Raw genomic sequence first — 24643 nt, forward strand, 5'->3', positions numbered from 1 at the left:
GATTCAAAGTTTAAAATAGAAAGCAATGGATCACATTGCCCATCTGAGTCACTTTGACACTGCCTGCTGTAAAATACTTCAACTTGATGATTATTCTATATAATCCTATTAAAGTTACTGAAAGACCATGTTGCCCACATCCCCATCCTATGGGATCGTGATAAGAATAAACTTTAATCGGCACACTACTTGAGGAGTCTTCGATATAATTTAAATAAATATCTTTCATATAAATAAATCTTAGCTGTTTAAGAGAGGAGATTTTTTTCTTAGACTTGTATATTCCTTGATCACCGAGTGTGGTCCCCCTCTATCTAAATATTCCTACATAAAATATATAAAGGTATGATGATTTTTAATTAACAAAAGGTGATTAAAAAATAATGTAAATGGTAATAAATGTCCTATTAGTATTAAATATAAATATTACTTATCATTCAACTTTTTTTAATGATTATTATAGCGTTTTAGAGGATATTTTCTATTCAAAAATAAATAAAAAATAAACAATGTATAGATACTTTCTCGGGATATTTTTGAGGAGGTGTTCAGCGTAAATTTTGAAAAGAAAAACAAGTTCAAAACTACTTTGCCTGTGTCCTGGTCAATAAATAAAATTAATATCATAAGATTTACATATGTAACAATACAGCTGAACCAACATGTATAAGAATCATAGATTGTAGCACCTGTGTACTGCTGGATTAATTCAACGTGTTTGTTTACTGTTACCATAGGGATATGTTTATTTTGATCATGGGATCTCGGCCAATTAAATTCTGCTTATGCAGCAATTAATAACCAGGCAGATTATTTACACATAATTCTTATTATTATATGATAAAGTTCCTTCAAAATAACACGTACATCATTGTTAATGTTATAGAGATTTTAATATTGTTAGTCCACCCCAACTCAGTAGTGTATTGATAAAATTTGTCTATCTTTTTATTGCTGTTTGTTATAATGATTTCAAAAAAAAAAACAATCAAACAAACAACGTGCTAATTCTGTTAATACTGTACTGTTACATGCATAGTCATATACACACACAAATATACATGCACACTGTTTCAGAAGATAAATGTCAATGAATCACAGTCCCTCGGTAGTGTATTGATAAAATTTGTCTTTAACTTTTTATTACTGTTTGTTATTTTCAAAAAAAACCAATGCTAATTGGCTGTTAATACTGTTCCATGCATAGTCATAAAACTTTTAGTAATATATTTCAAACAAAATATTAACATGTGGCTGACCGCGTACCCCAACACGTGACTTGAATACAGTTAAAAAAAAGAAATTAAAAAAAAAAAACAATAATAATGAAAACTTATAAATGAAAGCTTGAAATCATCTTTTAAGATGTCCATTGCGCAATTATACAGTTAGCTTGTAAAATCTAAAGCAAGTAAAAAGTGAACCCCCCCCCCCCCCCCCCCCCCGGAAAATGCGGATATTCATCGGAGCATTAATGAAGAAATAGGTTTTTGACTTTGTTGTTTCCGTTTTTTTTTTTTTTTTTGCTTGTCAAGAAATTTCTGGGTTGCATTTTTTTTTTTTACTGGTGTCATGTTTACTGTTGATCTTTACACAAATCCATACGTCATGTTTACGGATCTTTACACAGGAGGAAGTATACCCCCCGAAATAAGTATACATCTATATACCTCAAATTTAAATCTACTTGTGTAATACATGTGGAATTTGTAAAAATCGACGTCATTTCTTTCGGTGAAAGTAAGTAAAAAATTAATAAAAGTGCATTGACCTATATCTGTACAGACTATATATTTATATTATTTCTGTATATTATTTCATTTAATGCTGCATTATTTGTATAATTTGCTTGGATAAGATCTACAACAGCCTTAATACAACGTTCGAGAACATTGACACATAATTATCACAATAGATTAAAATCAGGGAAATAGAATTTCATTTTCTCATTTGACATTTTGCGATTTTATTAAATATTTTTTTTAAATTTTGGTAACCTTGTCGTCAATCGAACCACGTCAGTTATTTCCGTCGCTTGCTGTTATATCCCTTTTTTCTTCAAAAACGCATTTATTGCGAAAGGGATTTTCTATACAAGTCACGTGAGAAATCGTTTTAACTACGTCATATAAAATAGGGGATTTCCATCAATGTGTCAGTGTTTGCGAAATCTGCAAGAAAGTAAGTTGTTTATATATTAGAGCTCTTTTTATAAAATAATTTTAAAAATATGGTAAAATGATAAAGGTTAAATACAATTAGTACAGTGTATCGTAAAATTGTAGATAAAGATATACCGATTAATTTATTGACTAACATGTATATTTAGATAAGTTTATAAGTGTGGATCTAAAATTATCTTTATATCAATAAAAGGAGTTTTTTTTATACTTTACTTAAATGATGGTAGCTTTAATGTTATAAATAATATGCACGTGCATGAATTCAAGTTTTGTAATTTACAGTTTTATGATCACATGTATACTTAAATGCTAGCAGAATATTAAAGAAAAGATTTAATAAAATTACCGGGGTATCTAAAGTTATAACTATGATACACGTTCCGTCATGTTCTGTATACATGTACGTATGTAATTAATTTGCGAGTCCTGGAATACTTGAGGATTAATTAGCAATAAATGGACGAAACGATAATTTACCAAAATAATATCAATATAACCATGCATCTATATGTTATTGATACAATGAAAGTTATAACTCAAAACTATAAACATGCTTGCATTTATAACCAGGAAATTATACATAAGATATTACGGTCCATTCCTGCATTGATGTAATGGGTTTGTATCGAACATCCTTAAATCTATAAAATGCTTCTTAAACAGATCTAATTGATTTTTTGTTAGTGTACGAACCCGTACCCGGATAGAGTGAATAGGCCGTGTGTTTGCCGATTAAGAGATACAAATATAGCTCCTGGACATTGATTTTTCGTTTACCTTGTGAACTTTAGAACTTAGTTAGCCCTAAACCTATAGTATATTAGTTTTATAGCTTTTAATGGAACTTGCACTATTTATGAATAGCAAAGGTTAATTTGTGTACGTTCTCTATCAATTTCTTGACCGGCTTATGATAGACTTTCTGAGCTGCTTATATTTCGAGCCAGTCTTGGTTTCTTGTCTTGTTGTTATCAATTTTTTTCTCTCTCATATTTGCAGTTTTAGAGAGCGTGGAGATTAGTACTGCTGTGAGAGATTTTATAGCATAAAGAATGAGCACGAAGAGAAAACAAGCGGATTGTGTGAAACAGCAAGCTATTAATATTTTGTCGATGATGCGGAAACAGGATAATAAGTTAGAAGACAAAATGAAAAAGTTTGTGAAAAAAGATAAAGCTATCGCTAAAAGAACTTTTGAGACGGATGTTGAAGGATGGACACCTGTACACGCATGCGTAATGAAAGGTAGTAAACATTTACTGAAAGTGATGATCAGTACTGGAATTCATGTGAATTTTCGAATGGGACAACCCGAAGGACTTCCGGGGGAGTGTTCTTTACTCCATATAGCAGCATATAGGGGAGATGTCAAAATCTGTAAATATTTAATATCCCATGGTGCCTGTGTTGATGTCCGAGACAATTTAAACAGAACTCCCCTGTATTATGCACAAACAAAGCAGCATAATCGGGTTATCGAGTTACTGAAACAGAAAGGCGGTGACCAGACTGTAAATGAAACTGATGCCATGATGATCGACGAATGTCCGACACCGCAACCCACCAAGCTAGGATTTTGTTTTTCACCTTTTATTAAAAAAGCCGATTGTTAATAATTAATATGAAGACATGTTTTACTATGTACACATGAATTACGAGTATACATGACAATCAAAATCCATGCACAATTAAGTTAGTAAATTGAATTTACATGTTTGTATACTACAAAATGTTGCTAATGTTTACTGTATGTGTGTCTTAAAAAGAAATGCCAGATAAAATATAATTCAGTTTTAATATCCAGTTGACTGAATTTCGTCGTTAAATATTACAATGACAAATGCGTATATTGTATGTACCACAAATGATTATTTCCTTTATACAACGGAAATGACAATATTTCGAGAGAGGGAGAGGAGGGATTATTGCTATTTTTAGCAAAAAGGAAGTTTTTAAAATCAAATACGAGTACATGTGTACTTGTCAATTCACTAGTAAAGAAAAGTATTATTTACATCATAACTAACCATAACAGTTTGATATAAGGGAAGGGTATTTGTTCGTGACCATTGTCATGTAGATTTTTCCGATCCCGATTGTTTCAATTAATTTCTTTCTGTAAGAGTTTGACGTATAAAAAGTCTCATAATAATAATATATTCAAGTATAATTTTCCCTCAAATAATTGCAATCCCCTACAAAGAATGATTTGAATAAGGATATTGAATTAGTGCATATATTCGCACGTAAAGGCATATAAAGTGTTAGGCTGGCATGCATGCAAGACATGATATTCTTGCGCACTCTCTCCTTGCAGTTTTCTGAATGAAATATTTAATAATTATAGTACAATTAAAGAGAGATGCTTATATCTCATTAGTTGAAATTTTGTTTTGGAACTCGATTAATTATGTGTTTATTTTATTAATTCAACATTTTGAAAATATCGTTATAAAAATCTCCACCTTGTATAGAATTCATCTGCAACATGACAGCACAGTGTCTTTCCCAAATTATTTATTTTCAATTTCAAATTTCCTTATTGACAACATTTGTGTAGTCTTCGAGGACCAGGATTTCCAACAAACTTTTGGAATTCCAATGGGCACTAATTGTTCTCTTTTATTGACTGACCACATGCATGTGGTGTATATGTCTCCCAACTATTGCTTTGTCAGGAACTAGCTCTGAGTACGATCCATTTTCTACTCACTTATAAGTTAAGTTGAGTTTATAGCGATATCAACACCCTTGTTTCAAGTCGACATTTTGTATAATGACTTTGGTAGTAAATAAAAACATCACTGGGTTGATTTTTTTCGCATGCATGTTTCAAACTAAATGTCAGACCTTTCTTTTTATACTGAATTAACCATTGAATGTTCAGTCTACATAATCGATCAAAAATAGATAAGACTCACATGGGATACTTACTCATCTTAGGCACTTGATCCTATACCTCTGGATTTTCCAGGTATCCGTGTATTATGCACTCTTCTCATATTTATAAACATGTATTTTAAGTTTTTTGAGAACAATCATTGTTCGTTTTCTTAAAGTTAACCTTTTCGATTTATACAAATTTGTAAAATGCAATCACGTGCAGGATATAAAGGAAAAACAACTTTTAAGGATATCATAAAGTAACTGTCTCATCTTTTAGAAAAGCTCTGACTCAACAGTTTTTTTTTTATTATCTCCAAAGTGTTGTAATATGGGATAGTTTGTATTTATCTTCTTAGAGAAAGTGGTTGAACTCAAAATGTACTTCATTAAGATCAAATGTATCCTTTTGATTCAAATGAGATTATAATTCATACGATATTGTAATAAAATAAATAGTAAAACCCACTTACATGTATGTACCAAAAAGAAAGATGAAGAATGCGCAGCAGTATACGAGGTCGATGCTTTCTTGACTTATAGTCTCTACGTAAATGCTATCTTTTTACTCAATTATTTCTGATATTCTTGTCTTTTGATATGCAGCCTTTTATGGGGATAAAATTGCTACTTTCATACAGAGAAAGAAAACAAGGCATGAAACTGAATACTATATATCGGTCAATGTCCATAATTCTGTCGGATACAAATAACATTCTCCAAAGCAGTGACGTGTTAACCTGTTTGTTATTTCACCAAAACCTGAATCAAATGACGACACTAAAATATACTTTCCAAATGAAAATTACCCAATTTTACCCAAGTAAATATAGATTACTGCAAAGACAATTATTGCGCAATGCAAAAAACGACATTGCAATGATCTCTTTGAGAATGGAAGCAGGTGAACCGAACATCTACAGGTGGCTGGTGTTGAAATACCTCCCGATATATTAACCTGTAAATTATGAAACAAAAATTGTGTTTCCTAAAAGGATCCTAAAAATCTTAAATATTTTATACGTGTGACTATAATGTTGAGGGTAAAAGTTGAAGTCCATAAACCAATATAACTCTCAATAGACTGAGTCGTATTATACCTTTGACTAACAGACAAAAATATCATGTATTGATCTGAAATACAAGGATATTGTTACGGTGTAAAATACAACATTTTTGGACTTATTTTAAATTACCGTGTAAATTAACTTTTCGGACTTTGTGTAAATTGTTGTCAAAACTTCTCTTATATTTCGGCAAATGTGATAAATTATATAAATTCCTCACAGCCTTAATCTCACCTGAGGCATAGTCAGAGATTGGACAGTTAATCCCTTAATTGACTTCTGTTTATATGTATTGACACTTAATCTTTCATCTTTAATTCTATTATATACATGTTGCTAAAATGTCACCATTCCTCAATAATTGTTTGATACTTGATTTCTCTATACTTTTTGTTAATCCATTTATTTTGTTCAGTGTGTATGATTTGTTGTTAAAAATTATAGTCAGTTGGAATCAGACCTTCGGTGCTGATAGTTCCCAAGCTCATGTAAATGTTTATTCCATGCTAATTCCTTATATAAAACTACAAAATTGTAACTCGTGTTTGTGTCTTGAGGTTTTAAAGAATCTGGGTTCGACAATAAGAGAAAAGCTCACGGTTGAACCAGAATCAGTAGTAGACGGACACAATCGGCCTGTAAAAATATGATATAAATTGTCAAGTGAAATCCTGAAACTAGTGCTTTTTAAAATGCACTCTTCTTCGCACCTCGCACCAAGCGAAGGAAATTTCTACGGAAGCGCATTAGGGCCGCAGCAGTATTTTTTTTTAATTTGTTATAACAAATTATCAATTTGTTGTAACAAATTATCAATTTGTTATAAAAAATCATTAATTGACAATTTGTTATAACAAATTGATAATTTGTCATAACAAAATACTAATTTCTTATAACAAATTGATAATTTGTTATAACAAATTGATTATTTGTTATAAGAAATTAGTAATTTGTTATAACAAATTAGTAATTTGTTTAAACAAATTGATAATTTGTTATAACAAATTGATAATTTGTTATAACAAATTACTAATTTGTTTAATTTTGTTATAACAAATTAGTAATTTGTTATAACAAATTGATAATTTGTTATAACAAATTGATAATTTGTTATAACAAATGAGTAATTTGTTATAACAAATGAGTAATTTGTTATAACAAATTATCAATTTGTTTAAACAAATTACTAATTTGTTATAACAAATGAGTATTTTGTTATAACAAATTATCAATTTGTTATAACAAATTATCAATTTGATTAAACAAATTAGTAATTTGTTGTAACAAATTATTAATTTGTTATAACAAATTGATAATTTGTTTAAACAAATTAATAATTTGTTATAACAAATTATCAATTTTTTATAACAAATTAATAATTTGTTATAACAAATTAATAGTTTGTTTAAACAAATTAATAATTTGATGTAACAAATTAATAATTTGTTATAACAAATAAAAAAAAAATACTGCTGCGGCCTAATACGCTTCCGTAAATTTCCGAAGCGTTTGTACAGATAAAAGTTGGACTCCAATCATACTGTCACTTTCTAAAATGTAAACGGAGTTCTGGGAACCAAGATTTGATAAAACACCGGTTTTCGACTCTGAAAATTTCTAAATCATTGCACATTTACAGGATATACAAAAACCATATTCCAAAGATGAATTGACTACTAAAATACGTATACATGTAGTTTGAGAAGAAGTGTGACAGACGAACGAACCTAAGATAGCAATTAACAGTATATGAATCTAAACTCTATTTAAAAAGTGTACTTATACTGGCACAATATGAATATAATAAGAAATTCAACAAACACTCGTTCTAGTGAGGAGTCTCAACTACTATTAGTATTAATTTTTATTTGTCTGAATTATTTTTGATTTAAGATTTATTGACTACAATGTATTTCAATCTGAAATTTTAAGAAGAAGTAATTGCTGGAAATATTATAGTTTATAAACTCATCCATTTACTGTTATTTGCGTGGAACCTTAAGCATCCGTTTGGCATACCAAACAAAACCAAACGACACAAGATGAGTTTGTGAAACACTGATTCTCCAGTATGGCAACTTATGGCGAGGGTTGAATTTTCTCAAATGCACGTCAACCTCCAAAGGTCAAGGTCAAACGGTCAAAAATTTTGGTGCCCAAAGGAAGGTCTTAATACAAGAAAAACACGTGAAATATGAAAGCCCTAGTTCTAACTGTTCAAAAGTATAGGCAAGGTTAAAGGTTTTAAAAAGTAGTTCAAACTCTAAGGTCAAGGTAAAAAAAAATATTTCGACCACTGAAAGGTCTTATCACAATGAATACACATGTGAGGTATAGCAACCCTAGCTCCAACTGTTCAAAAGTTATGGCCAAGGTTAAAGTACTAGTTTGGTATTTTTTTTGGTAAAAGTACGTCAAACTTCAAGGTCAAAAGGCTAAATTGGTGATACTCAAAGAAAGGTCTTGTCACAAGGAATACACCTGTGAAATATGAAAACCATATCCCCTACCACTCAAAAGTTATGGACAAGGTAAAAGTTTTTGTAGACAAACAGACAAACAAACAGTCCTGTCAGACAGACAGACGGACGGAATAGAATCTATTACATGAATTTTCGTTTACTGGAGCATAAAAAAAATTGTAGTGTAATGTCAAATACGTACTATTATTAACACATTATTTTGTTTTGCAGCCAAAATGGCATGCTTGAAACAATTTTAGAAATTGTTTGAGGTAATCAGTCTTTGACGTTGATGAGGATCATATTAAAGGAGTCACGTGTTTCTGCTGATGACTGGTAGACTTACATGTAGTAGAATAATATTTTAACAGAGACTATGATGCAGAGGACAGCAGATTTATCTCCATGTGAGGTGTTATTTATCAAAGACCAGAATTTTATAGACAATCAATTAATGTAGGATGATAACAGCTTTTCTTCGACTCGTAAGAAAATATTTATAGGTTTGGGAAAGAGGAAATTAAATTGCAGCTGCATTAGGGATTTATCATAACGGTCTACGCAGTATGCCATATTTCAACCAAAAAAATGATACAAAACATTGAATCATTCTTTTTTATTTGTTGACGATGTTTCGAGAAATTTGATTGTGCTAGAATTAAAAAAAATACATTAAGTATGGCTTCTTTTAATGTTCATTAAAAACATTTCAGATTGGTGATAGTAACACATTTATTACCTACAATCATTTGAGGATCAATTTTGGCGTCTTGGGAAATTTGTCTTCTTTGTTTTTTTCATTAAGAAATCGGCTTAAATGTTCATTAAATAATTATCAAGCACAGTTAATTGACAAGTGATTTCTAAATATTTTGGAAAAAATACAGCATTACCAACATTTGATACGGCAAGAAATGTTTGTCGAAGTTTTCATCGAAGGTTGTGGAATTCTTTCGACATACGGAGATTTTACAGTGAATACTTACGTCGGAGGGGGGGGGGTAGTATAAAAAAAAATCGTCACAAATTATTAATTGTGTCAATCGCATCTTTCTTGGTATTTGCTCTGTCTAACAATCTCGAAGTTTAAGGGTACATGTGTATGGAAACCCAAGAATTAAGGCGCTCACATGAAACCTCTGTTGTGTTTCTAAGAAGGATCTATACAAATTCAGACAGATTTGCACTCTGCAGGCGGTACCAGATAGCATCAACCAAACAGACAGGATTTTGTGATTAAAACAGATGCTTGTGGCAGAATAAACCTTTTTCTCACATGTACGAGCAAATTCACGCCCCCCCCCCTTTTGGTCTTGCGCGTGAGGTTAGAATCTTTATCTTTGTTTTGAACATATTTTATTGACGAATCAAATGGATTGGAAACAAGTTCTTACAACTTACTAGTTCCTCTCCATAAATATAACAATATGTCATGCAAATAATACATTAAAATATAGTATCTATAATAATTTTCAAGTGATGCAAGTTAATTAATAACATTAATCAATTTTAAATCTACATGTTTCAGTAATAAATCTATATACAGCAGCAAAAATATTAATATTAGTTGATACAGGCAAATCTATATCACCCCATAATAACAGGTTAGTGTCAACTGTAACTAATTCTTCAAGCATAAATAGGTGGTTAAAAAGATTGTTTCTAGCATTTGCATACTTTATACAAGCAAAAAAATAATGGTAAACATCTTCATACTTTCCACATGAACAAAGAGGACTGTTGATAATATTGCGTTTATATAGATCATAATTCAGTAAACAGTTGTGTCTTAGTTTAGTATGAAGTATGTTTGTGTAGCGTTTACCAAAAGAAAAATACGTTGGTGGATTGATGATTTTTGTACAAGCTCTTAAGTTTTTACGGAAGGAATTAATTGAAATGGCTTCTCTTGTGTCTAATTTTAATAAGTTCCATTGTTTCACGGCGTCTGGTACAAATGACTTTTTGAATAGTTCTAATCTACATCTTGGAATAATAAACTGTTCTTTATTGCGGGTATTGTATTTTGATACATTTTCATGCTTGTTTGGTACAATATTGTTCAAATATTCAGGGACAACCCCTTTATGTATTTTGAACATAGTAGACATTTTTGCAACATAACGCCTAAATTTTAAAGTTTCCCAACCAGTTTCTAAATAAAGTGTTTCTGTAGATGCAAAAATAGGAAGTCCGGTGACAATTCTAGCCGCAGCTAGTTGTACTTTTTCCAGCTTTTCAGAATCTTGTTCAGTGCACCCATCCCATACAACAGAAGCGTATTCAAGCATTGGTCTAATAAATGTAGTGTACAATTTTGAAAGGTTTTTCCTACTCAATTTAAACTTGAGTTTTTTTAAAAGTCCAAGTTTTTTATAAGCGTTGTTTACAATACCGTCAATATATGCAGACCAGCCGAGATTCTGTGACAATAATAAACCCAAGTGTTTATGGACTGGGACGCATTCAAGCCTATCTCCTTTGAAAAATAATTTTGGCATAATAGAAATAGTCTTTGTGTTAAAGAAGACTACCTTTGTTTTAGATGGGTTAAATTTTAAAAGCCATTTATCTGACCATGATTCTAAAATGTGTAAATCGTGGTTTAGCTTGTATTCAATGTCTAAAATATTGTATGAACATTGTTGAAGCGAATTATCATCAGCAAACAATCTACACATGGACATCAAATCTTTATCTTTGAACATAATGCATAATTTTTCACGTTAGGTATCGATAATGGCTGTGATTGGAAACATCTGACTTAATCATGATTCGCCCCTAAGCGAAATTATATATTCAAATAAAAATAAAATGTTTTATATTTTAAAGATTCAGTAAAATATGAAACGGAGTTAAAAATTCTAAGAACACGCTACATGTAACATGCAAATTAATTGATACAGCTGTATATAACTCGAGTTCAACACATACATGTACATAAACGAAACTTGAAAATTCTTTTAACTCTTTGTAACTGAAAGTGAATGATAAGATTGTCTTATATAAAATTCCTTGATTTCTGGGTTCTATCCAGCAACAATTATTTGATGTAAAAGTATGGGTCAAGAAATTAAATAATTGGCTCAGGGCGACCCGTATTTCTTATCGTCACCTTCCAACCATGATGACAAGAATTTGTGTCGCTCTCTTATTCGGTAAGGACTATAGAAGGAAAATATCAATATTCACATCGTTATCCGTTTCTAACTGTGGTTGATAGTATTTTTTATCTGATATTTTATAGTTACGTGCTGTCTGTGTTCAACAATTAGAAAATACGGTAAGAAAATCATTAGATTTTAGTTAAGAAGTTTTGACCATTGACACGAATGAATTCAAAATACTGGTATTTTAAGCAATTTTTTCTCAATGAATTCAAAATATTTTAAGCATTTTTTTTTCCTCGAGTTTATTTTTTGTTCAAAAAATAATAATTTCTTTTGACACAGATGAAAATCAGCAAGAACTAAGTGATGCTGTATCAAGTGGTAAGTCTATCTGTCTTGACCAAAGACAATTTTTAAAGACAACATACTATAGTACACTGCAGGAACAACTTGTTGTTGGACAAGCCCCCACTTCTCATCTCTTTATTAACACCCTGGTCCTAAGGATTATTCTGTTGACCTTCATTTGTTTCATTAATTATTCTTCAAGCACATATTTACAAAGTGTTCAATTCCAAAAAATTAATGTAAAATAAATATTATATTAAAAGAAACCAATACGCATACTAACAGTAATTGATCGGGGTGTATTTTGGGGAGATGGGGGGATGCTTTCCCACAAGCACCTATATGTCTGCAGGTAGAATCATATTTCATGCTGCACCGTCATTTTTCATTAGAGAATCACAATTTCGAGTGTTTAGTCAAAGATATTGAGATATATGACCTTTGAATACTAGTAATGGACATGATATTTATTAACTTATCATCAGATTTTCCCTTGAACTCATTTCTCAGATCGTGTGTTATGTGGTACATGTAGCGTACAGATTATTAATAGTTTTATTAGTACAAAGTCATGCATGATTTATAGAATTCCGACAATATGTGAGAATTATTTTCCGTAAGTCTCAAGAGCTCGTCTCTTAGTCTACATAAATGTATTTTTCCTGTTTTTTCTTCTTCTTACTTTTTAGCTTTTTTAAAATTTTGTTTAATTTGTTTCTTTTGGAGTAAGAGAGGACTCACATCACATTAAAATTAAAAATCTATGGACATTCTTTAAGAAATAAGGGATAAAAATTACAATGAATAATCGAATATACAATTCTCTATTTTGAATAGGTTGCCACAGCGACAGAGACTGTGCCACTCACGTTTGTCCTCAAAATCAAGGCGCCAGCTGTCAACATTTTCACTGTATCTGTCATCAGTCTTCTGCACACGGAGGTAAGAGAGAGAGAGAGAGGAGGTTAAATGAAATAATACACTTAGTTTCATCGATGTTAGAATTGTTGTTAATCATCTAGATCTAGATCTAGATGGTGAATTTGAAATACATAAATGTCCATTGATTTAAATGCATGCTTCGTTGCTTCAGTTTCAGTGAACCATACAGATCATGGTCATGGACACGGACAAACAACAAATGCGACCACCAAGACGTCCACCACCGGAACAACAATACAACTTTCTACTACACAATCATCAACAACTCCTCCACCACAGTCAACGATTTCAACATTACAGCCAACAGATAAAGCAACAACCACAAAACAATCAACAACAGGGACAACAATACAACCTTCTACCACTCAGTCGTCTACCACAACACCACAGCCAGCGAAAACATGGGCGCCCTCGACTACCCAATCATCCACGACATTACCACCATCAACAAAGTCTGAAACAAAGCCATTACCATCAACGACACACGCAGTGAAACCATCAACGACAATTCTGCCATCTACAACGCAGGCTTCCACAACCATACAATCATCAACAATAAAGTCAACGACAGAGATGCCATCTACATCACAACCTACAACAACAATGAAGTTGACAACACAAGAAACAACTACAACAACTGTGACATCTTCATCAACAACAACAACTACAACTAAACCCACGACCAAACCGACAACGATATCTACAACAAAAGCAACTACAACTCAATCCACAACAATATCTACAACAAAGGCAACTACAGCAAAACCCACTACAATAAAGGAGACTTCTACTAGACCTTCGACAACAAACAAAGCAACCGCATCAACACTTTTATCAATAACATCATCAACAGAAAGATCTGGTAATTGTTTAATAACTTTATTATGTTTAATAGCATTATGTTACAACAGAAAATCGGTTTTAGTAAATTTCATGCTTAATTTTTTATGTGTATTTTTTTTGAAAGGTTATGTTTCATATTTCAGAGTGCCCATGTACATATTACAATACATTTGTAACCCTGTCAGGGATCGGGACGATGCATTGTGCCAATCCCGACAGAAGGCGCTGTATTGATGGCAGATGTTATTGTGTGGCGGATCCAGACGCTCCATAGTGACTTAATTATAATCAAATATATCAGCTGTGTTTTCCAGCCTATATTAAACTATGCAGTCTATTTCATTTGTTTTGCAAAAGTTCTACATAGAAAAAGAAATATACTTAAAAAATAAGGTTTATGTCCTCTTGTTATTGTGCCGGTATACTTAAAACTGCCATTCAACTAAGTGATTAAAAAGTGCGTTGGCTTGGAGTTAGCTGCAGATCTGTAGCGTTATGGTTTTTATATACTTGTCTTTGACCATAACGCTACAGAACTCCGTAATAAAAAAAATATATACAATTTCACCGCAATATTTTTTGCGCGCTTTTGGGGAGAATTTCTCCGCTCTCTAGCATTGGTTAATCAACTACCTTTCACTCCCTTATTCTAGACACATTATTTTACTAATCTATATATTTTATCCATCTACCTACCCTTTATAGTCGTCTTAACAAGTGATGAACTCACTTGATTAAAAATATGTGTTAGATTGCTACAAATTCACTTCAAGCGAGTTTTTTGTCTTTAGAGACAACCATAAATGGTTGGAAGGTGGATAAAATGTAAATATTGGCTACAGAATGTGTCTAGAATTAGGGAGTGAAAGGTAGTTGATTAACCAATGCTAGAAAGCGGAGAAATTCTCCCCCAAAGCGCGCAAAAAATATTGCGCCGTAAATTGCACCTTTTTTGCATTACGGGATCTGTAGTGTTATGGTCAAACACAAGTATATAAAACCATAACGCTACAGATCTGCAGCTATGGGGTTGGGTGCTAATTTCTTGAAAATATAGGAGAGGGGGTGGACAAATAGACATGTGCACAAAACTCCGGTGAGAAATCACTGTTTAGATTTTATAAAGAAAAAAATCATCAAGACACTGCGTCTGTCATATGTTGGTTTCTTTGATGTCCCATCGAAAATGTTTCACTCATATTGAGACGCCCCCACTTACCGGAGGGAGAGCTGAAATTTTATTGTTACTTGGCACTTAGGACCATTGAGCAGTGAGGAATCTTTTTCATGCCAGCATCTAATGTGACATGATGTACGTGTCCCCATTTTCGTAACAACAAAAAAGAATTGTTTATGAATCAGCATCTTCGCTAGCCAAGGGTTTCTGATACGTTACTCCTCTCATGAGACGAGTAGCGTATCAGAAACCCTTGGCTAGCGAAGATGATGAATCAGTTCCATCAACTATTCAATTGTTTATTTGAGTAACATTATAATACTGTTAGTCTCGTACATACGCAAATTGGAACATCAGAGAAATATTGCATAAGAACTGTCAGATGAAAAGGAAGAGTATGAAAGACAACTCTTCTAGGTATTAGTGATATTATGGGAGTTATCTTCCTTGAGTGAACTCTTCATGGTCGTCTGCTTTTGTCAACAGTTCGATGGCGACAAAGGATACTGGTGACAGGTAGGCCAGGGTTTAAACTTAACGCTCGCCCACTCGCAAATTGCGAGTAAAAATTGGTGTGGGCTCATAAAATTTGTAAGTTGCTCGCCCACGTGGCGAATAAAAATTCTACAGGGGGCCGAATTCATTCCCAGTCCCCTTACTGAAAAACAGACATTTTACGCAGGTTTTTTTTATTTAAACCAACAGAAAAATGAAATAAATCACAGCAGTATGGTCCTATTGTTCGTAAATATCCCTCATCTTTTCCATTTAAAGTACTACACGATTCGTGAAATTCCCTAAAACGATCGTCTTTTTTTCCTAATCCGAATTTCCTCCAACCCTCTGTAAATGGTTGATACGTGAGAGATATACAATTTAAATAACTCCCAACTACTCAGTCATATGAATAGTAAGTGTTTTCACCTATTTCAGATATGTTGTAGTAAAAATATTTAACCTAGAAAATCTTATTTTGTCATTGTCAATTTATTAGTTGAAAACATGTACCAGGGCTACGTATTTATATACATGTATTACCAAGTAAAAAATAAAAGATAGTAAAAATGTTTATTGAATACAATTTTATTTCCTTTGATTAATATTTATATGACATCTGATTTTTATAAAGTAAGAAATCCAATTTTAAACCGGTGAATTAATATATTTATTTCATTGTATCTACTTTTTGTCCCAGTATCTATGCTTTTTAAAAAGATCACAGAGACTGTGGGCTAACAAATTTAGCAGTGGGCTCCTAAATTTGAAATGTCAGGAGCCCACATGGCTCGTGGAAATTTCAGTTAAGTTTAAACCCTGTAGGCCCCCATCTAGTATCTGATATCTTTTGTGTTTTCCGGGGGTCGAGGTGTACTCCTTATTTATGCATGATAAATATAATCATTACAACGTCTAGGTACATGTACCAAAGGGCACTGTCTGTAAAAAATACATCTGTACATCACAGAGAAAAAAAAATTAGAAATGGAAATATATTAAGGGCAACTTTTACCTATCTACTAGGGCCTAGTATATCAAAAAGCCAGGATTAGGAAAACTGAGCAGCAGCTCTAGTTTAGGCCTATGAATCCGAGTGCAATCGCTAGATTAAGATTAGCATTATGATTTTTGAATTGTATGCTGGCACGTACTATGCTTGCAGATGAATAGGCCAAATGAACCTAGACTAGAAAAGGGGTTCCCACTCAATTCTTAAATCTTTTACATATATAAAACGTACTTTGAGTGCCCTTTTTCATTTTTAACTTTACATAATGAGTAATTTTTATGAATCTAGCTGTAGCATTTGAATGTTTATGGGCCAAAAAAATAGGCTAATAGTCTTGTTTCCTGCTACCAGCCTGAAAAAAATAGGGTAGGTAGGTAGGTAGGAAAATTATTTCATTTTTTTATTTTATTTTATTTTTTCCAAAGGTATTTTTTGGATATGAACTACTACAAAACCAAATAAAACATGCCATAGCTAGGTCAACATTAGCTTTTGAAAAAAAATTACATGTCTTTTGATGCACAACTCAAGTGGAATTTTATAAAAGAACATACTAGTATTTTAAACATATATTTCATGAAATACAATTTTAATATACACATTTTTTTTCACTTTTGGATCATAAAATTCCTGCAATTTCCATTTTTTCCCCAAAAGCTAAAAAAAACTTTAGGGTCGGGTGAAAAAAAAATAGGGTAGGTCGGGTAGCAGGAAACAAGACTTTTTATTTTTGGCCCTATATGTTTGTAAGCTATCACACATTAAATAATAAATTAATATATGTACTACACGTTAAAATATATTTCAAAAACATGATATAAACATAGTTTTTGAAGCATATTAATTATAACTTCATTCATGCTGTCACCTTTTTTTCAGCTTTCCTCCTCATATGAGTGGCATTGAAAGTGATAACAATGAAAAAGACGAAGAATCCAAAGACACTCATGCGGCGTCGACAAAAAGGAGACGTACAGTTGATGTAAATACTGAATTATTTTGTGCCATAATTTGATTTTTTTTTCCCAAATCAGAGTGGCTGTGCATTGAAACCCTTAAAATACTAAAATAAAATAAAAAGTAATCACTGACACGTATTACTAAGTCTTAGGTGTTGATAGGTTTATTTCCCCTCCAACCATCGAAATTAGAAGCTTGTTTTTTGTTGTTGTTTTTTTTTGGTACAACAACAATAAAAATCTTTATATTTTAACCAATGTAAATTATGTAATTATTCACTGGGTCATATCTGCTGCCCACTTTTTGACCGTTGCCAGTCCGAAGGGAAAAACGACTCAAAATCCAAGTATGTTATTTCCCCCCGATGCATTAAGTTGTCAATTTAGCAGAAATAACGAAATGCCTTTTGATTGCATAATATGTGAAATTGAAATGGCCATTAACGAATCTTACTAAAGGATCTGAAATGAAAATGTTACATGAATTATGTATATATTTTTATACCCCTGCATCTCCTACTATACCACTTAATAAAATTTAATGATACTTTCACCGATTCTTTATTACATAATGCCACTGTGCACCTCCTATTTTTTTTTTACTTCTGACACAGATTTCGGATCTTCCAGAGAAACCAACTACTAATTAAAAAGACGCCATGTGACTTGATGAAAAAACGGTTATATGAAATTGTTAAATACATGTGCATGTTTATGTATACACGTATATAAGACAGTTTTACATGATGTTTATAACATTTAAGGTAAGTCACTCGTCAGCTTTTTAGAAAAGTTCACGCAGAACCTCTTACTTAAAAAATATTTATTAAAATTCAATTTTTATAAAATATTTATATTCAACAATGTAAATTTTTTAATATTCATCGAAAAAACTGCTTAAAAATCTACAAAGAAGCAAGATTTATGAGGGACTATTTCTTGTGTTGGAAGGATATTCAGCAGAAATTTCTGCAAATCTGCACAATTATCAAATTTAATGTCTTGAAACTTTAGCCTCACATACTTTTACTCGGAGAATATTTTCCGTTATGATACTGAGTATTGCAGGAATATTTAATATAGGTCTTAATTTATATTTTTAAAACAAGTTTTACACCTTCCCTCAACAAACTTTGCCAAGAAATGAAGATATATTAAAGAAGTCAAGATAAAATTTACACCATTTTTTGCCTGAAAATCACATATTTTGACCAATATTTCAAAATTAACATCACTGACCCCAACTTTTTCTTTCATTACTTTAAACTACTTGATACTTGTGACTGATCAGCACTTAACTCTTAAAAAGCTTGATATAAGAAAATATTCTATTGCCGATTTAGTTTTTTAATACCCCAAATATGTTATTTTTTAGTGCAAAAAGGTCACACAATCATAAACGCGCATTAATTTGCAAGATTTGTTTAATGATAAATATTATTCAAACCATTTTATGTAAAATAAGATTAAATTTATTAATGTAGTAACATCTGATAAAATAAAATTAGAGATAAAGTAAAAAATCAGAGTTAAAGTTTAAGTGCAAAAGGGTCAACTTAATTGTACCATAGATCAGTAAGATGCACACTGACCTCCTGTTTTCTCTGCGATTTTGAGTCATACTATATGAGTACTTATCCAAAATATACTTCCCAAAAAATCCTTGATTTAACAAATTTGACGAGTGACTTACCTTAAAAATTTGCAATTGCTAATTGGGGATTTTTTTTACAGAATGAAGGTTTTGTAAGACCAACAACACCAGATATTCCGAAAACATCTCCTTACTATCAATACAACCCCATCAACAGCGCCTATGCGATGTCAAGTGTTGGTATGATTGCCGTTTTAATGCTTTCAGGGATTTTGCGGGATTGGGTGATTACCTGTTTTTATTTCTATATAGAGAATTTCATTGAAATTTTTTTCAGAACCAGATGAATCCTTTGGCCAAAATTTCACATCGTCTTTTCATTTTGACGAAAATGCACCGAGTAGAAGTGACTTCCAAGATTTAGACGAGATCCAATCATATGAAGTCGCACAGCTAGAGACTTTAAAGGACCAATCGTATGAAGTGTCGCAAACTGACGATGACCAATCATATGCAGAGTCTCAGTTTTCTCAGTCTTTTAATAACCAATCAAATGAAGACTCTCAACAGTCTCTTTCAACAGATACATTATCCACAGAAACATCTACAACAACAGAAGATGCCGAAACCAACGAGGATTCTCAGAGTTCATCTCAAAATATTTATGAAGACATGAATATCGGTGAAATTATGACAGGTACGCTGATATCATTCATTACCCTTAAAGACGATAACAAACAAAATTTCTTATTCCGTATTCAGTTTTCTAGTAAAAGTATATAATTTGATTTTGTATTCATTTATATTGGTAGATATGAAGGAAAAGACTGCAAAAGTGTATATGCACTGGATGGAACTGTTTCGGTATTAATCTCTAACTGTTAATTATGACTCTTTATTCATCTCTGGTTCTACAATTCCTATGGGATATCCATGTAGACTCTTATTTTTCATTGCAGTGATGGCGAAAAATTTGAAGAGGAAGTCCCATCTCTGATTGACGATTTACTAAATCAAGCTAAACAGATGGAACAACACCTTATTGAACAGAAAGAATCTCTTCGACAGAGAATTTATGGCATTACACGAACTCTAAGAATTGACAATCTTTGATGCCTTTGACATCCAATTATTAAAGGCAAAATCTGTGTACCGTACAGATGTTAAATTTATTGTATAGAATTGTTAAATGATTCCAGATGGGAGTTTGGACACAGTTATTTCTGTTACCGTGAATATTGAAGGTTTCTTACTTTATGCTTCCAACAAGATGCATTAATGTATAAATATTTGTTTTACATAAATATCGTAGAACTACTTAATGTACAATTATCACATGTATTCAAATAATAACATTTGATAATACAGTGTTATAAGTGTTTGCGAGTTGCAAATTTTTTAATTGCTTTTAATTTAAATGAACATGAAATCTCCACATTTATTCTCAGTGGAACAATGAGTCAATGATCAATTGCAAAATTATATGGTTCATGCTAACTTGTGACAATTCAGTTTAAAAACGTAATTTTGTAAAAAATAATATGAATTCTTCTATCTGCAGATCTGTAGCTCGCTGGTCTGAAAAAAAAATATGATGGACAACCAGAGAGCTACAGTCGCCCATTGAAAAAAAAAAAGTATATTGAATGTGCGCCGGAAAAGTGCACTTTTTCTCAATTATTTTTCTCCATTTATTAATCCTGTCATCTTATTTTGAAAATGTTTGCTAACCATGTGTTCCTACCATATTCTTTAAATAACAAAACATTTCCCCAAACCGGTGTCTATAGCCCTTATGGGCCAGGAATTAAGACCATCGAAAATTTTGCCTATTTATATACTGCCATATTACGTTGCAAAATAATGCGGTGGTATGCGTTTCGTGGTTGATTTGTACATGCAGTTAAACAATATGTCAGAAACACAAGGTTAATGATAATTTGAAATATACGGTGAAAAAATTGAGAAACAGCGCACCTTTTTTGTGCATAATGATTAATTATACACCCTTTTTCAATGGGTAGAAGTGTTGTTCTCTGGTCATGCATCCTAATTTTCTCAGACCGGCAAGCTACATATCTGTAGCTAGAATTCTTCCATTTTCTCAAAATTTATACTAAGATACACATGCATCACAATCAGTTCACATTTTTTTTTACACATTTGGATCCATTCAAAACATAATAAACACAGTGACTACAAAATTCATGACAAACTTGACAATGAAGGGATTTCACAGAGAAAAGAAAGTTTTAAGCTGTTATTCTTCACATAATATGAATAATTTCGTTCAGGTAACCACTGCCATTTTCCATTTCTGTATGATAGAACTATCTGCACAGTTCTGTCTTGTACTTTTGTGACTGTTTCACGTGCCCAGTTAGTGTAAGTCACATCTGAATTGTCACTATTCCACCATTTATTGTGTAGATAATATATACTTCCTACACGAATATTCCATGATCCACTTGGAAAGTCTTTTCCTAAAATGATGAAACAGTAACATTATTTCTTTAAAAAAAAACCTTGATAACAATATTTTATGCCAATGATCTGTGACATGTTATATCTCGATCACAATGTTTGGTGCCCTTACCAGGATTATTCCTCTTGATACCAAGCCATTCCCCGTATGCAGCTCCATACCATACCAACAATTCACTGTTTCTTTTAACATCTTTAGTTGTGAAATAAAATTTCTTTGAGCCACAGTTGAATGTGTCTGTGTTTTCTTCAAATGCATTTCTTGCACAGTTAATGTACCGCAGCCAGTTGCTGGTACTTTCATTCTTACCGTCAATGTAAACAGCTTTATTACCTGAATCTACATGTACCTGTTATAAATTTAAAATTTATATTATTTAAAAGAATATACATGTACTTTTATAATATGTCCTTTCAGCATTTAAAAAAAATCATTACAATGTTTGTAATTCTTACTTGCCAGGTATACGTGAAATCTGTTGTATGCTTTACAACTTCTCCCTCATATTCACCCAAAACTGTGTGTTTGGGCACAAACATATCTGACCACACCCCCAAACTCGCACGAGGAATGAGAGATTGGCGAACAGAGAATCCATGGGGAGTTGTCAGTAACGCTCTTTTCGGTGAACCCACGGGGACCTTCAATACATTCAAATAACAGGCATGCATTTGAAGAATACTTTACTTATTTTATCCCAATTACCCCGGTATTCCAACATGTTTAAGTAGAATATAATTGTTTTAAAAAATACCTGTTTCTGATTCAAAACATGAACCTTGCTTTGTTTCAAATTTCCTTGGATATGTGCTTCACAAACTGCAGAAGAAAAAAACAACAAATATTTGTTTAACTGTTCCAATTTTTCTTTGAAAAAAGAAGAGATCGGGTCACTATCTACTTTTTTATGATATAGAATAGGCTCACCAAGATCGATCTACTATAATAAATAAAACACTGAAATGTGTGCGTTTCAATTCTGAGAAGTCAATATATTTTTTTTAGAATATCACCTGTCGTCGAGCATTGTTGACTGTTGCTACGCTGGAGGGCGTGGCTTCGTCATTTACAGGGTAATAGTGTTTTTAACAAAAAAATTCGACTAATCAAATTTGTTTACATAAAATTATAATCCCCCCGTGTATCTTCACATGTTTCTTGAAGACCTAGTGACACGTGAAGAATTATGAATTTATTGATCCATGTCCTTCAACATAATTATGCAAACGTATATTATTACCTAGATGTTATTTCATCTAATGAGGATAAACATAATGAATTTAACCCATACAGATTTCCTTAAAGACCTTAGCAATAAAAAAAAAGATGACAAAAGTCACAAGATCAACTTTAGAAATTTACACATGCTAAAATTTTCTGCCAAGAGAAAATTAAAAAGATATACTGTAAGATGGATTTTTTTACACTCAAGTACATTGTACTTACATACTTTTTGCAGACTTTCTTTCTCTGTTTTGAGATTATCTACCTACAACAGAAATTACTGTGTGCTTGAAACATTCGTGTTCGATTTCCTATACAGTTAAAGATCATGTTCCAAATTCCCAAAGGTAAGACCATTTCCCAAGGCGAAATAAGCCAGGGAAAATGTCATTGTTGAGGGGGACTGGAATCTTGCTAACTATCACAGTAATAGACTTTTTAAAATTAACTCATACTCTGATTCAAATTTTGAAGCAGATATTAGCTCAACTGACTAACACAACAAAACAAAAATTAAGAGTCCATCCCATTCTAAGGAGTTGTTTACTTTGCTTACCTCAAGACTATTGAAGCCAACATCGTTATCATTTGTGTCTTTATTTCCTGAAATATATAAGAAATGTTTCTTGGAAATTCAGAATTTCTAATATGGACACTTCTTATATTTTTAGAATAAAGTAACCTTTACTTTACCCATCGATTTACAATTAATATGTATTACATTCAATTGAAAACAAAAATCATTTAAGTAATACACATTTAATATCATAATTTAGAGCAAATTTCTTTTGTTGTTAGTTAAAAAATAAAATTGATGGAAAAGCCACTGCTCAAGAAATCTGTAGAGGTTATTTGCTTTTATCTTAACTTGTGGTGTTTACGGAATAACTAATGACAGTGGTAATTAAACTAGACTTCTAGCATGAATTTTAGGACGATTGGAAAGACCTAACAGCTGATCTACTTGATAGAGTATATCTAAATTACGTTTGGTCTGGGAAGACCTACTTAATAAATACTGGGTTATAATGTTCTCTTCCTGTCTGGAGTTTAGCACAACCAAGTGGCCTCCATCTCGCTGACAAACGGATGTCGCCTCATCACGTGACAATTTCTCTGCATGAAAGACGTAGCAATGATGGTTCCATTCCAAAGAGTGTCCCTTGCACCTTGTTGGAAGATTCGGAGAAGCTATCACATGTATATCTATTAAAAAACAAACAATACAATTTTTTTTAATGTAATTTTTTTTTATTTTTATTTATTTATTTTTTTTTTGCAAATACAGATCAAAAATCAATTTTTAATCCATTTTATAAAATGATTTACACGTGAAGGCCTCCAAAAAAGTATACTAGTATCAGTTTGGATATTTCAAGAAATTTTGGGGTGTCTCAAAAATCTGAAATATTTTTCTTTACTTTTAAAAAAACTTACCATTGGTAATTAAAAGATATAAAATAAACTTAATGTGAGTTCTCTTCTGTTTGACAGTCATAGCGGGTATAATGTGAGCTCCTAAAACAAACAAATAAATATATATATATTGGTAATTGTCAAATGAATGTATTATTGATGGAAAAACTTTTTGAGGGTGTGATTATTTTTGTACTTTTTTAATCTTTTGTCAAAGGTCTTCATGTTTTTGTTTTTGATTGTTGTTTTTTTTGTGCAGAGAGGAAAAACAATGATATTACGGTTTCGAAAATGAGCTTTCACTCATTTTTTACGTAGACTATAGATATTCAAAATAGAAATATTTAGAGGAATACATCATTTTACAAAATAAGCTTTTGTCATCTCATTAACGTTGTCATCAAATCGTTTCTTCAAATAACAATCTGTCTTAATTGACAGGA

At 31.8% G+C, this 24643-nt stretch overlaps 4 protein-coding genes across 4 annotated transcripts; 3 read left to right on the top strand and 1 right to left on the bottom strand.

Moving 5' to 3' along the window:
* The first annotated feature begins 2066 nt into the window (after positions 1-2066).
* Positions 2067-3969, top strand: LOC134269418 (26S proteasome non-ATPase regulatory subunit 10-like). Its single transcript, XM_062751606.1, has 2 exons — positions 2067-2181; positions 3183-3969. Exon 2 carries the CDS (start codon positions 3236-3238, stop codon positions 3794-3796), a length of 561 nt encoding a protein of 186 aa, XP_062607590.1. The 5' UTR covers positions 2067-2181; positions 3183-3235; the 3' UTR covers positions 3797-3969.
* Positions 3970-11599: 7630 nt separating this feature from the next.
* Positions 11600-14145, top strand: LOC134269419 (salivary glue protein Sgs-3-like). The gene is made up of 6 exons (XM_062751607.1): positions 11600-11753; positions 11843-11878; positions 12048-12086; positions 12891-12995; positions 13147-13857; positions 13982-14145. The coding sequence occupies exons 1-6, from the start codon at positions 11720-11722 to the stop codon at positions 14110-14112; spliced, it is 1056 nt and encodes a 351-aa protein (XP_062607591.1). The 5' UTR covers positions 11600-11719; the 3' UTR covers positions 14113-14145.
* Positions 14146-15454: 1309 nt separating this feature from the next.
* LOC134269428 (uncharacterized) lies at positions 15455-20456 on the top strand. The gene is made up of 6 exons (XM_062751620.1): positions 15455-15531; positions 17402-17504; positions 19216-19315; positions 19413-19772; positions 19888-19939; positions 20035-20456. The coding sequence occupies exons 1-6, from the start codon at positions 15506-15508 to the stop codon at positions 20186-20188; spliced, it is 795 nt and encodes a 264-aa protein (XP_062607604.1). The 5' UTR covers positions 15455-15505; the 3' UTR covers positions 20189-20456.
* Positions 20457-20699: 243 nt separating this feature from the next.
* Positions 20700-24291, bottom strand: LOC134269422 (uncharacterized). The gene is made up of 8 exons (XM_062751610.1): positions 24222-24291; positions 23793-23990; positions 23341-23387; positions 23007-23049; positions 22315-22379; positions 22016-22201; positions 21672-21909; positions 20700-21558 (listed from the first exon to the last, which is right to left on the bottom strand). Exons 1-8 carry the CDS (start codon positions 24280-24282, stop codon positions 21281-21283), a joined length of 1116 nt encoding a protein of 371 aa, XP_062607594.1. The 5' UTR covers positions 24283-24291; the 3' UTR covers positions 20700-21280.
* Between the last annotated feature and the right edge of the window lie 352 nt (positions 24292-24643).

The sequence above is a fragment of the Saccostrea cucullata genome, unplaced genomic scaffold, assembly GCF_032062105.1.
Source record: "Saccostrea cucullata isolate Sc308-1 unplaced genomic scaffold, CSIRO_AGI_Scuc_v1 ctg977, whole genome shotgun sequence".
Classification (NCBI taxonomy): domain Eukaryota; kingdom Metazoa; phylum Mollusca; class Bivalvia; order Ostreida; family Ostreidae; genus Saccostrea; species Saccostrea cuccullata.